The sequence below is a fragment of the Oreochromis niloticus genome, linkage group LG6, assembly GCF_001858045.2.
Source record: "Oreochromis niloticus isolate F11D_XX linkage group LG6, O_niloticus_UMD_NMBU, whole genome shotgun sequence".
In the NCBI taxonomy this organism is placed as follows: Eukaryota; Metazoa; Chordata; class Actinopteri; order Cichliformes; family Cichlidae; genus Oreochromis; species Oreochromis niloticus.
The window spans coordinates 26,265,544-26,280,236 of record NC_031971.2 but is presented as its reverse complement, the minus strand read 5'-3'; the positions used below and the strand labels follow the sequence as shown (position 1 = coordinate 26,280,236).

The following is a 14,693-nucleotide window of genomic DNA, read 5'->3' as shown; positions in this document are numbered from 1 at the left end:
AGAATTCATCCGGCTCCTTCTACCAGCAGTCACATCATCAATAAACACTAGTGGCCCCGTTCCACTGGCAGCCGTACATGCCCATGCCATAACACTGCATCCACCTTGTTTAACAAATGATGTGGTATGCTTTGGATCACGAGCAGTTCTTTTCCCTCTCCGTGTTCCACTCTCTTCAGTACAACTTAATCTTGGTTTCATCTAATCAAGAACTTTCTGGAGCTGTGCAGGTTCTTTTAGACGTTTTCTGGCAAAGTCTAATCTGGCCTACTTGAGCGTAACCAGTGGTTTGCACTTTGCCGTAAACCCTCTGTGTTTTCATTCAAGAAACGATCTCTTGGCTCTAGCCCTTGAACACCTCCTTCAGAGTGTTTTGGTGTCTTGTTACCGAGTAAGACGTTGTTAATTTTTTTTTCTTAACCATGGAAACAATTCTGTCATCGTACACTTTCTGTGCTTTTGGTATCGCTGAGCTCTTCAGTGAACTCACTGGCTGTTGATCTGGTGACTTGTAAAATTTTTGATGTCGTTCTATCAAGTTTTTTTTTCTTTTCAGCCTAACGTTGGCCTCATTCGCTGACATTTGAGGCTCACATTTAAAATGACAAAAAAGCTATGAAATATAAATTCAACACTTTAAATCAACTTTAGATATTAATGTCTGCTTCATCTGTCATGAAACAACAAATAAACAGACCTCATCTTGCCACAAAACTGCTTGCCAGTCCATTGTCCAGTTACTTTGGAGTCTTTGAAATTGGGAAACTGTGTATAAAAATGTCTGTAATGCAAAAGTTTTGTGAAACCTCATGAATTAAAGCTGAAAGTCTGCACTTCAATCATATATTGATTGCTGGATTTAAAATCCACTGTGGTTCTGTCCAGAGACAAAACTACAAACACAGTGTCTTTATCCAACTAATTATAAACGCCAGTATGTGTCACTCTGTTGCCAAATAACCAAAATGAGCTATAGTGTAAGCATTAATTTTTTAGGGTGTTAAGCACTGGACAACTACTCCAGAAGTTTATTTATTTTGTCCGTGTTAATCATGAACTGCTCTACATTTATTTAAAAAGCAATGAGACTTCATCATAGTCAACAACCACTACCCATCCAGTCTGGCAAGGCTTAATTAAAAAAAATCACTGCTGCTCAGATACAGTTACACAACTTTCCAAACTCATTTGCTATGATAATTTATGCTGAATTTTCTTCATGTTTTGTTGCTATAACCCTTGGTGATAAAACCTTTTCAGCTTGAAACAAAAATATATATATATAATTTCAACTTTAAAGTTAAAAAGTCAAATGTCAAGCAGCTGAGAAACTCCAAACCTGATTTGAGACAGACCCAGAGGGAAGGAGGGGAATTCATCAGACACAAGGGAATACACTTGGAAGAGGTAAGAAGCCTACATACCTCACTACTAATTTTCAAAGTCCTTGATCTAACACAAGTCCAAAGTGCTTATGCCCTTGTAGCATATAACCATTCTTCTCTTGATGACTTAATGCAATTTACATGCGTTCAATGGCCACAAAAGCTTTATTGCCATAGATCGCACACTGTGATAGGCATGTGTTTCTGATTCTGCTTCCAGAGGATAATCATTGTTTTTCTCTGATACTATGGCAGCAGAGAAAAAAATGTGCAAAAGCTCACTCACACTTCATCAAAGTGTTTTGCCCTCAGGACCTCAAAATATTACAGTTTTTTTTTTATTATTAAAGCCACCGCCCTAGAGAGAAGAAAAGAAGAAAAAAAAACACGTGTAAAATCCGTAACAGGTAGATATTTTATCCTCCAAGTAAAACAGAATCACAGTAAAGCCTTTAGGAATATTTTAAATAATTTTGATGGATAAATGGATATATCTTAACCATTTAACCACCACCAGCCATAAATACTAGTGTATTGTAGAGTATTTACTGCAACAATTAACATAACTAAACTAGTCCAGCTCAAATTCCTTTTTTCATGTGATTTTATATACCAGCTTGTTTATTTTGACACTGCCACCTAGAGAATGAGATGATAAAAGTTTAACTTTATTCAGTGTTAACTAAAATTTGCAAATTGTAAAAGCCTGAATGAAACTTGCTGGGTAAGTATATGCTGGTAATCTGTTATTTGTGGCATATTAAAAGCGGTGCCCAGCACAGAGAGCAATGAAATATAAACGCTTTTCAATTTTGAACTAGTTGTTTCAGGTATGACAGCCAGATTTAAGGGCTCTGTTTCCAAAATGATTCATAAATCTGAGACATTTCTGAATAATTACATTTTATATATATACTGATATACTGCAAATATATTTTGAACACTAAAATATCAACTTAACTCCTTCTTTAAGTGAATAACAAATTCAGAACAGAATCAGAATGGAGAACGAATGTCTAAAATCTATAAAATATGACACGTGAAATATGCCTATTGTGGTTTGCATGAGAGGTGTGTTTTAATCCAGGGGATGATGGTAACTGCTTGCCCTGGTTACTGTTTAAATTTAAAAATTCATTTTGATAATCAGGAATGAGAGAAGGCAGTCCACAGAGTTCCCGGTGGTAAGTGTAAGGCCTTACAGTATAAAGTATCTCCAGGTGGCTGTTGTTGTGATTTGGTGCTATATAAATAAACCTGAATGGAATTCAACTGGAGTGTTAGCGAGTGTAAGAGAGAAGTGATGGTGTGTGGTTTAGAGTACATTATGAGGATTTGATTGCCTTTAGGATATGCTGGTCTTTCATTCTGTATATGTATATATCAGACCACAAACCATGGCACACATTTAAAATTTGGAAAAGTTTTGCCAAAGTCAGATTCCCACACCATTCCCACTTCTTCTACAGTGACACAGGAATGAAGATTTAAAACAACTGCACATCTAGCTGGTCTGAGGGCTGTCAATACGTGGCCCCACTGACTTAAGTTGTCCATTGTTATTTAGCATGCGGCTGGTATTATCCCCAGCCCTTTCACTTTCGGTTTGCATTTCTCTCATTCTTTGGCTCTTGCCTTCTGCATTCCCCTCTGTGGCTTAATTGGTTGTCTTTCCCACGGGGAGAGAGACAGAGTGAGATATAAGCCATGCTGAACAAATTGCTTGCGGTGGTAGTGGTGGTTTGATGAAATGCAAGGCTGATGCTGGTTTCTTTGCCGGGATATATGAGACACGGCTGTACGATGTCCAGATGTCTTTATACCCCATTATCTTATTGCATCGTTCTTGTCATCCTTCTCCTTTGTTTTTTCCCTAAAATATAAGTACTTCCAGCCAGTTGTCACCTTATTTACATATGGGGAATTATTTGAGCATAGTGGGTTTTTTTAAAAATTGTATACAAAAGGAATGTGTTCCTACATAGGTTCACAGGATATTCATACTAAGAGCCATCACTGGTTTAGTCAGGCCCTCTCCTCTTGATAACTTACACATGTGAGCATAATAAAATAGTCAAACCAGACACACATGCTCAAATACTTGTGATGACTCTTTAAAAGCCTCAAGCTTTAAGCAAATACACACATAAATTCACAGCAATCATCTTTGTTTAGGTGTAAATGATAGGCCCGGTCTATATTAGATTCAGACATCAGAATTTCATTCAGTCTAGTCCAACATCTGTCAGCAACTCCATTTGACACCGCATAGCAACAACAGTAATAAGCCATGCAACACACATATGTTACTGTGAAGCAAGACTCTCGCTTGTTCTTTCTAACTTTCTATCATCACGTAGCCGCCAGTCATGAAGCCACATTAAGCATCCACAATGCCCCTCACCCTTCCCCTTGGACCATCACTGTCTGCCTCAGTAACTAAATAACCTACTCTGACCCTCAGAGGGCCTCTAGAGGCTAATGACAATAATGGCGTTAACTTTCCAAATAGATTAGGGCTCTGCTGTCACATTGATGCTGAGGGAGATAGTTGGTGTCTGCTGATAGACTGACCACCCAGAAGTTTCGGAGGGCCTGGTCTGGGTTCAACCCATCTTAGCAATTTCCAGACATCAGTAAGACAACTTGCAGAGAATACCAATAATTGGTGAGAGAAAGAGTGAAAGAGATGGCCCATGAACTGGTCTGGTCAATCCCCTGGCTAAAAGTTCAAGACCTTTGTAGACAAAAAAGACAAAACAATGGAGAAAAGATAAATTTTATGCTAACAAGATAAACATGAAGCTATTTTTTAAAAACACAACCACAAAGACACATATTTTTAATTGTTTGTGGCTTTAGAAATGTGTTGAAAATTTTCCTGGCATATATATTAAAACATATGGTGTCCAACTAAAATGTGACTGCATTTTTGTCTACTACAGCATACGTAAAACTTTATACATCTGTAAATTATATGTCCTGCATACTTCTATGAGCAGAAAATTGGAAACCCCAAGGAAGTTATACATTATATAAATTTTCCAGATTTGTATTAGTCTGTAAAGACTTTAAGCAACTTGAGGTGACTGCTGTTGTGATTTGGTTCTATATAAACTAAACTGAATTGAACAGAACTGATAAGACTTTGGAGACATGCTACTTGCACTTTGACGCTGTACTTAAAAACACCACAGTCACAACGGAAATGCAAATGGAACGATAGTTTAACATTTACGAGCTGCTCGCCAATTTAATTATAAAGCTGCAATGCTAACATATGCCAATTAACATAAACTATAACTTTATATTAGCTTTTTAAGTACATACTTATAAACAAATACATGGGAAAATATATATCTTTAAAATCAAGACAATTGCCAAACTTATTACATTTAATTTTAAGGACAGTAATATTTTTATAAAGTTTATTGAACCGTATCATGGTTCTAGGAGAGCTTATAGCACTGCCAGACTTTTTATTTTTTATTTTTTGCCTGTCCCGTTTGGTTCTTTTGCCATCAGAATTATTGTCTAAAGGCGAAGAAAGATGCCCAACGGATTTACTTTACCAAATGGACCATCCCAGCCTTTTATTGTTTATTTTATTTTTTTTAATTTTCACTTGCTAGATACGGGACAGACTTGAATGAGGAAAAGAAAAGGGAGAAAGAAAGAGGGGGAAAAAACAGCGGAAAAGAGGGACGGGGATAAAGGGCAAAAAACAAAAACCAACAAAATAAGCAGACAAAAAATACATATATCAATCACCTGGATCACCTGTTGAGAAAGAAAAAAGAAAACAAGCAGAAGAAAACGAGAGCAATAGGATAAACAACATCACGATGATATATGGGAATATAACAGTAAATACTAAATATTAAACATTATTGTGCAGCACGTAAGATCCGCACTGCCAGACTTAAGATTCATACTTGAGGAAGAATTAATGGAAAATAAAGTGCAGCAAATTTTGAGGCAGTTATGTGAAAATGTTAACTGCTTAGTGACGCAAGAGGAAAATCAGGGGACCTCATAAATTGGAGTATACATTAGGATGCTCATTTAGAGTGCCACAAATGTCTGTTTTAAATGCACACACTAAGACCTGCTAGCATTCATTTTTGATAATGTTTATATGTTTTACAACATTCAAAAATGCAATTTATTTTAAGGGTGTACCTAAAATATACATTTTTAGGTGATATAACTGAGATTAATTGGTGCACTACTTAGCTGGCAGATGAAGCTGCATGCATTGCAGTGTAATCTTGTGGTCTGAACATATGAACAAGGAGGAAAATATTCTCCCTACACCCCTGTCAAATATGAAATATGAAAATGGTTTCAAATATTTACAGATATCTTGAGGCAAATTTACTTGAACTTGCCACTTACTGAGAAAAACCTCTGATGTGGAAACATCATTAACAGGATGTATACAGTAATTTAAAGCAAGTCTTTCATCAGCTACATAAAACATATTTAACTGGGATCTCTGTCTGCCAACAGTATATCATGTTGGGGCGTTAAGAGGAACAAAAACTGCCATAAAATATCAAAAAACAGTTTTAATGTTATATTTATCTCCCATACTTTGTGTTTTTCTTGGTAACTCCTAATTTGCAATTATAGATAATGTTAAGCAAACACGCTCTTCTCAAAAGAGAGTCAAATTCTGTCCGTCATAAACCAACGTCTGATTCAAACCACCTGTGGGATTCAGGGGGTTCCTGCAAATGTCCTCTACAAATTTAGGATAAGCTCTGTTGGGAGGGTTATTCAAGTTGATGTTATCTGATTTTATGTGCTCTAACTTACACTTTCAGTAATGGCATTTCTGGCATCCCTTAGACTAATCTGCCACACATATTCAGGAAAACCTATGAGCTGTAGTCCGTAAAAACAAAAAAACAACCCCCCCCCCCCAAAAAAAACTGCAAGTCCCCCCTTTTTTGCTAGAATAACGCAAACTTCTCAGATGTTTATTGAAGGACTCTAGAAAACTATTACTTCCTGTTTGGGGTTGTTTTTTCATGTTATTGGAATCAAGACACCTACATCAAGGTACTGATGATGAAATAGAAACTTAACATCTGAGGTGCACAAAACTGAAATTTTGAATGAAGAAAATTTATAAATGCAGTCAAAACAATCTTAATCTTGGGTGGATTGAAGCCTACTCTGTGCAGGAATCTAATATGTTTCAGCAAAATGGATATTTCTCAACACTACAGGGCACTAGTTATGCACAGTGTGTTCCAGGAACCATGGTTTAGCAATATGTGGGCCCTTCTCTTGTGGTGAGATGACCCTTTTCAAGGATGAGCTTACCCTTTTCAAACGTTCAACTAAATTTTTTGGTATGGTGTTTTTTGTTTGTTTGTATGTTTGCATGTATGCACGAAAATTTGCTATGCCCCTATCTTCAGAGTGCAAAAGCATGCTGATATTGGGAAAACTACAGTAATTTCCATTATGCTATGTTAAGTATGCGTTTGGCTGTTCCAGCCAGACGTTCCTAACTTTACAAGAACTCAGCTAAGACATAACACCAAACACCGGTTTTGGATGAAAGGTGGTCTTAAAAATAAACAAAGCCTTAAAGCTGAGGAATTACAAACACACTGCCATGAAGAAAGAAGGAAAGCCCTCCAAACAATTTGTGGCATGTAGTACTTTCAGTTCTTTCTGTGCTTGACACAAAGACGAGTGTCAAACATGAGAAGATAAACGGGGGATGACAGAAAGGATTGGAAAAAAAAAAGAAAGATTGAACAGAGGTGAGAGTGAAAAAGACCACAGGGGAATTTTCCATTTGCCAAAACGAATCACTAACACACAAATGCATGCATGCACACACACACACACACACGCACACACACACACACACACACACACACACACACACACGTAGACATAAGAAATACCTTTAAATACTGTTGTAATAAATTGTACACTTGCACACTTGCAAAATGCAAACATGCACTCACCTTTACTAGGTTCACCTGTTTCATCTGTTCAACTGCTCATTAATGTAAATATTCAGCCAATCCAATGGTATTAACTCAATGCATTTAGGCATGTAAACATGGTCACGACGACCTGCTGAAGATCAAACTGAGCATCAGAATGGGGAACAAAGATGATTTAATGTGGCATGGTTATTGGTGCCAGATGGGCTGGTCTGAATATTTCAGAAACTCATGACCTACTGAGATTTTCATGGATGGCTAGGGTTTACAGAGAAGAGTCTGAAAAACAAATCCTATCCAGTGAGTGACAGTTCTCTGGGTGAAAAGGCCTTGTTGATGCCAGAGGTCAGAGAAGATTGGCTAAACTGCTTCAAGCAGATAGGAGAGCAACAGTAGCTCAAATCATCACTCTACAACCAAAGTATGCAACAAAGTGACTCTGATTGCAAAATGCATTAAACCTTGAAGCAGATGGCCAGCAGCAGCGGAAGAGCACACCAGTGCCAGTCCTGACACTAAGTGCAAGAAACTGAGGCAATAATTTGTACTGGATCCCAAAATTAGACAACACTATATTGGAAAAATATTGTCTGGTCTGCAGCAGAAATTGAGACTCATCAATGTTCAGATGGTATTGTCAGAATTTAGCATAAACAGCATGCACTAGGAGGGCCTCCACAGTCACCATATCTAAATCCAGTAGAGATCCTTTGTGATGTGATGAAATGTGATATTTAAGTCATGAATGTGCTCCTGACAAGTCTGCAGGAACTGTGTAATGGTATCATGTAAATATGGACCAAAATCTGAGAAAAATCTTTCCAGCACCTTGTTGAATCTACACCAAAAAATTAAGGAAGTTTTAAATGCAAAAGGGGCTCCAATCCAGTACTAGAAAGCAAATGTAGATGTATTTGCTGGATACAAACTTGCAGGTGATCATATACATAAATGGACACACAAACAAATGCACAAACAGCCCAGGAATACTCTTCTGCCTGTGAAGATCGAGGGACTTGGCAAAAAAACGTTCAACAAAAAGAGAAAAAGAGTCCTGATTCTAACACAATCTAAGCTCTGGGATCTTCAAACAAACTCGCGCTCAGGCACCATGGGGACAAGACCAACAGAATGAAGCATTTGGGGGGCTGACCTTCCTATTGCCTGCTCTGTTCCTGGCTGTGAGGTCTCCGTGCACAACAATGCAGTCTTTGCCATAGCAATGCGGTCTGGCATTTCACAGGGCCTACTGAGCCAGCCTCACTCACACTCACTGCCACATTCCATAGGTTGGCTTCAGAGCCAGTTAACACACATCTCGTGGCAGCTGTTTCCCTCTGAAAAGCGGGACCCTCTGAAAAGAGTGAAGCAGTCTTTTTGTACACAATAAAACAAAAGTTACACAAACCAAAGCAGATCAGTGATAATACTAAAGAAGGGTCATACATTCACAAAACTTCTAAGGAAAGAGGTCAACTCTGTAAATGTGAAGTTGAGACAACAGTGGCTGATGACACGGCCAACCCTCAGTGGATATTTGATGATTCCTCAAAGGACTTGCATGAGAGACCCTTAAAGCCAGGACACTATGTTAGCAGGCGTGACAGACAAAACCAGTCCACCCACCATTCATTCACAACATGCTCTGTACTGAGAGGGCTTATTGCCATCAGCATCATTGTTTTTCAGCTCCATTAAACACTATTCTGGAAAATAAGGAAAAAGCAGCAGTAACACCAACGCTGCTGAAACGACTTAATGGTGAAGATAGCTTTGTAATGCCAAAAGATCACAAGAAGCTTAGCTTGCAAAATGCACTTTTTGTGCATAGCTGCCACAGAAGCCGTTATATTTCTTTATAACAGCTAAACGCATGGGAAAAAAAATCTGCAACAGATATTTTATGGTAAGTATTTATGCTATTATAGATTGTATTACTATAATATTTAATTAAATGAACAGATCTATGTGGTCTTCTGTGCTCCATGACATAAAAGACAAAGACATGACAAAGTGCTTTACATGTAAAGGAAACAGGAATGCTCACCACAAGAGGCTGACTTCGTCTCCACCAGCTTCACCCTTCGTGTTTCATTACGAATCCTGTTATCTGTCGTGTCCACAAGATGTGCAAGGTCGTCAATAATTTCTGAGAGACAAAAAAGACAAAGAAAATAAGGAAAAAAAGTCAGTCAAGCTAATTTCTCATGTCAGGTCATGTGCACTAGTAGATTTAGCTTTTATTTTGCAGTAATCAAGTCACTGAAACACAGGCAACATAATATATCATACTAAAAAATATATAAAAAGTAAAAGGAAGAAAAAATGAATACATGTTTTGCTTCTACATAATATGTGATTCAGAAGCACTAACTCTCTATCTGCTATTCTGAGTAATCTTCTTTACGATTGGGTATTCAAAAAAATAGCACCTTACAGAGTGAGATTGTCTGAGAAGTAAAGATAGGCAGAGGTTCACTAATCTGCAAAAAACTGCATCAACAAATTATGGAACAATATCTGCATAATGCTCCTCAACAGAAAATATCATCTACAGCCGACAATTTCATCAAAGGTTTCTGAGAATCTGAGCAAGGGGGAAGGACAAAAAAACAATACTGGATGTCTTTGCATTGGCTCTCAGGCAGCACTGCATTAAATACAGGTATGAACTGTCATGGAAATCACTGCATGGGCTCAGGAAGACTTCCAGAAATCACTGTCTGTAAACACACCACACTGTGCCATCAAAGGTTAAAGCTCTAACATGCAAAGAAGAAGCCATATGTGAACATGATCAAGAAATACTGTCTTCTCCTGTGGACCAAAGGTCACTTAAAATGGACAAGTCAGAAGAATTGAAATTTGAAACTCATTTTGGAAAACATGGACACTGCATCCTCTGGACTAAAGAAGAGAGGGACCATCCAGCCTGTTATCAGTGCTCATTTAAAAAGCCTGACGGCATGGCTCCATAGTAGAAAAGTCCGGTTACTGAACTGGCCGGGTCCAGACCTTCCATCAACTGAAAACATTTGGCTCATAATAAAATAAAAAGTATAGGACAACACAGAACTATTTAATTGCAAAGAACTTAAATTAAAATCTTATATATCAGACAATAATGGGACAACATCCCTCCTTCAGTTTTCAACCAAAACTGGAGATGCTACACAGTGGTAAACATGGTCCTATCCCAACGTTTTTATGATTTGTTGCTGGCATCAAATTTAAGATGAGCTATTTTTTTAAATTAAAATTGAACATTTGTTTTGGTTTAAACACCTCATGTGTTTTCTATCTTCTATTGTGAATAAAATATGAGTTAATGAGATTTGCAAATCACAGCATTTCTGCTTTTATTTACATTTTACACAGCATCCCAACTTTTTGGGGATTTAGAATTGGAATTGAAAAAAACCCCCCAAAAAACCAAAGGTAGCCATCTATATGGCTCTGAATGATAAAGAGACAAGTTCTGCATTACATGACACCTGAACGGCAAACAAAAAGACAAACCTGCCAACAGACATAAGTTGTGGCAGAGGAAGTAGGTCATATGAAAGCACTCCTTGCCCTTTCAAATGGTTTCACTCCTTCCTGGATTTAATCAGATCCTTATTTCTCGTGAGTTTTGAAGACGTAAGCTGAGGCTTCTGGGACTATGCCTTAGGATCCAAAGAAAGAGAGTGTGTTCGTTGTGTGTGTGTGTGTTTGGCGCTGTGGCTAAGGTCTTTCAGTAGGAGTTCCTGACTTGAAGGTCGTCCAGATGGAAGCCTGTGTGATTTGTTAGAGCAAGCCACCGTGTTGACATGTCATCTCCAGAGATCTGGTGCAGCAACAAAAGCAGATAGCTAAAAAGCCATCACAAAGAGATGGTACAAACCGAACCCACGAAAACAACATGAATGGCTGAAAACGGCGAGTGAAATATATGTTATGGAGCAACTGACTCACATGACAAGACTATGAGGAACAATGTTGAGTGAAATTTAAGAAATGGACTATGTTAATGTGTCAGTGACAGGATGAAATATTGCTGTCAAAGGAACAAATCTTAGAGATAAAGCAGTCCATAATGTTCATGCGATGATGTAGTTTCTTTCTGATGGTTTGTTGTATTTCTCTTTTTTCTTTTGTGTATATGTGAAATGGGAACAGACAGCTGCTGAAAGATTTCCAAATTAAAAAGTAATACTGGTGAAAGATAGCAATGATTTAGTCCATTGTATACTCTTTCACTCAGACAACTACAAACTAAACAGGAATGGGAAACTAAACTCATCTACAAACTAGTGCCAAGTTTACAGGCAGTGTTCTTCAGAAGGGGAACAACAATTTATTGCTACAGTATGGCAAAGTAGTACTCAGTTGATATGATCCAAGCTTCTTCTGTTCTTCAAAAACTGGGCAACGTGACCGAATTCCCACCAATGAGGGCTTGGGGCTGTCTGCAGCATTTATCTTTGTGAGCACAAATGTCTTCAACTCAAATGAAACTGCCTTGTTTCCCCAGTTAGAGTCATCGCCATTTGACAAGACAGTTTGCCTTTTGGCTGATACCAAATAATTAAGTTGCAAAAATAATTAGAGGAAGGAAAGAAAAGCATGTAAGTTTGAAGGGCCAGAATGTTAAGGGGCAAGGACAAGCAGATGGGAGATGTGAGATTGCCGTATGTACAGTGTCCCTTGAGACTTCCACATCACCATCTAAGCATCAGGCAACAATTTAGAAGGAAGAAATATTTCCTTTACAGGCAGAGAAGGGGTGTAGACACTGAACCATTTGTGCTGCATGCCACTCCAACTAGTCATAAAGGATGTTTTCAGTCGCTGGTGCCAAGTTTCTTAATTCAGTTCTGGCCCAGCAATAACATCCCATTTCATTGATGAATTTCCATCCATTCCAGGACATGATTTTTAACTAAAGTTGCAATGAAACGCTCAATTAACGTTTGCACTAAGAATGGCTGCACTATAATATACTGCCTTTTCACATGCGTAGTCCTTCAGTTCACCCTATTATCAAATCAAGTTTCTAACACCATAATTCTCAGTTTCCCATTGTAACTTATCTGTGTGACAGGTGCTGGCTTAGATCAGCTATACCACAAAGAAGCCCCTGTTTCAGGCAGAGTTTGTTTATTTAAAGTGCTATCACACTGAATAAACCTCTAAAACCACAGCGTGGAAAAGCATGGCATGTGTGTACACAAATTTCTGCTGTTTGTCATTTTTTAGATGCATTGCTATACGCTTATTTCACCTCAATTATGCAAAAGACAAGCGCTCTTATTGAACACATACTTTGTTTTTAAATATTTGTAGCTGAATTAGAATGGGATTTCTGATTTGTTTGTTTTTTGTCTTATTTTTAAAGTAATTTTTAAAGACACTGCAGTATATTAAGGACATACTTTAGTTTCCTCGTATAGAAATATATACAGTGGGGCCTCTATAATCCACTACAATGGTTTTTAAATGAAACAACCAAGAAAAGATTGAACTAGAGACATTGAGATTTAATTCAGTGTCTCTAACCAAAGTACTGAATTAACTGCTGAGGAATTAATTACAGACATGTTTATACATAGTTTCTCATTTCCAGAGGCTCAAAAGCAATGAAAAACAGTGACTAAGTTGCAGTGAGGTTAAGCCTGCTCTCTTGTCAAGAGGAATTAAGCAGATGAAAGATATGGAGTTAATTCCAAGTGTTGTACTTGTATCTAGTAACTGTTCACTGAAGCTTTCAATATGAGGTCAAAAGAGATGTCTATGCAAGCAAGAGAGGTCATCTTTAAGTTGAAAACCAAAAATGAACCTATCAGAGAGATGGCGAGAGCTTTAGGTTAGCCAACATGGGACATTCTTCAAAAGAACGAATGCACTGACCAGCTCAGCAACACCAAAAGGCCTGAAAGACCACTGAAGACATCTAAAGTTGATGATGACAGAATTATTTCCATTGTTAAGAAAAACAACCTTATAACTTTCAAGAACACTCTATCACTCTCAAAGTCTACAATGAAGACTTTAACAATGAATGTAAAAACAGACGTTTTACAACAAGGTGTAAATCACTGGTTAATTTCATTAAAAACCAGTCCAGATAAGGCTTTCCTAGAAAACATCTAAAAGAACCTGCCCAGTTCCAGAAAGTTCTTTGTACAAATTAAAACCTGGGTTAACTGGTACTAAACGGTGAAAAGAGAAAAGTATAGAAAGGCAAAGGAACAGCTCACGATTTGAGGCATCATCTGTCAAACATAATCATCATCTGTCAAAGGCAATGCCATGGCACGGCCATGTATGGCCGCTGGTGAACATGGCTACTAGTGTTTATTGATGATGTGACTGCTGACAGAACTAGCAGGATGAATTGTGACGTGTACAGGGCTATACTCTGCTCAGATTCAGACAAAGGTTGCAAAACTGATCCGACAGTGCTTCACAATACAAATGCACGATGGCTCAAACCACACTGCAGAACCAATTCAAGAGTTTCTAAAGGCAAAGAAAACAAACATTCGTCAATGGCTGTGTCGACATTTGGCAGAGCATCTTCCCGATCTTTAGGAAGGAAACACAGTTTCTAGACTAGACAGGTACTGACTGACTGCAAACTAAAAAAGTGTGGGACTATGTATAAAAATGGCTGTGGTTCCTAAAACAGATAATCCAAAGCATTTTTTATACTTCTTGAATTAAATCTCTAAGTCTGCACTACAATCGCTTGATCGTGTTAAAATCCAATGTGGATCCACCGTGTGGCTAAATTACAAAAAATGTAATTGTCCCAAAACTTATGAACCTATTTGTATTTTATCTCCTATTTGCACAAAAAAAAAACAACCCATTTACAATGTCTCCTTGGCTCCAGGAACGTGCTGCCATTTCATTTTTTGTAATATTTTGTAATATTTCCAAAGCAAACATAAACAAAAACTAGTGAACAGTTACTTTCATAACAAGAAGTTTTAAGTAGCAGCCAGTTTTACAGCTCATACAGAACCAGGCAATCCATGTGTGTTTCCTTGGAACAATTTTCCTTTAGAAAACAGTCAGAATAACTTTAAATCAGATGAGGTTTTTAACTTTATGGACCAAGTCCCAGAAATTTTTGGTTACACCTGCTATAATACAGAGCTCTGTACCACAAAATCTGACTGGTCGTATACTGGTTAGGGTAGGTTTTCCCATTCTGGGATATTTTTTGTTGTTGTCGTTTCCTTGTTTTGTGTGTTAAGGTGAAATGTGTACTATATCAGCCTGTCCTGACATCCTTCTTGCTCATGACAGTGATCAAAATACTTCAGCTCAGCGTTACTAAGTA

The 14,693-nt window shown here is 37.8% G+C and overlaps 1 protein-coding gene across 2 annotated transcripts in view; it reads right to left on the bottom strand.

Moving 5' to 3' along the window:
* stx8 (syntaxin 8) overlaps window positions 1–14,693 on the bottom strand; it is a 43,839-nt gene that overhangs the window by 963 nt on the left and 28,183 nt on the right. Inside the window, exons 7-8 of one of the 2 annotated variants that reach the window (XM_025907791.1) lie at window positions 9,408–9,509; window positions 5,911–8,714 (exon numbers count right to left, since the gene is read on the bottom strand). In XM_025907791.1, coding sequence (XP_025763576.1) covers window positions 8,518–8,714; window positions 9,408–9,509 — 299 coding nt within the window. In that variant the 3' untranslated portion in view covers window positions 5,911–8,517. Of the gene's footprint in view, window positions 1–5,910; window positions 8,715–9,407; window positions 9,510–14,693 lie in introns of those variants that run through there. The other variant, XM_003447897.5, reaches the window with a different exon arrangement.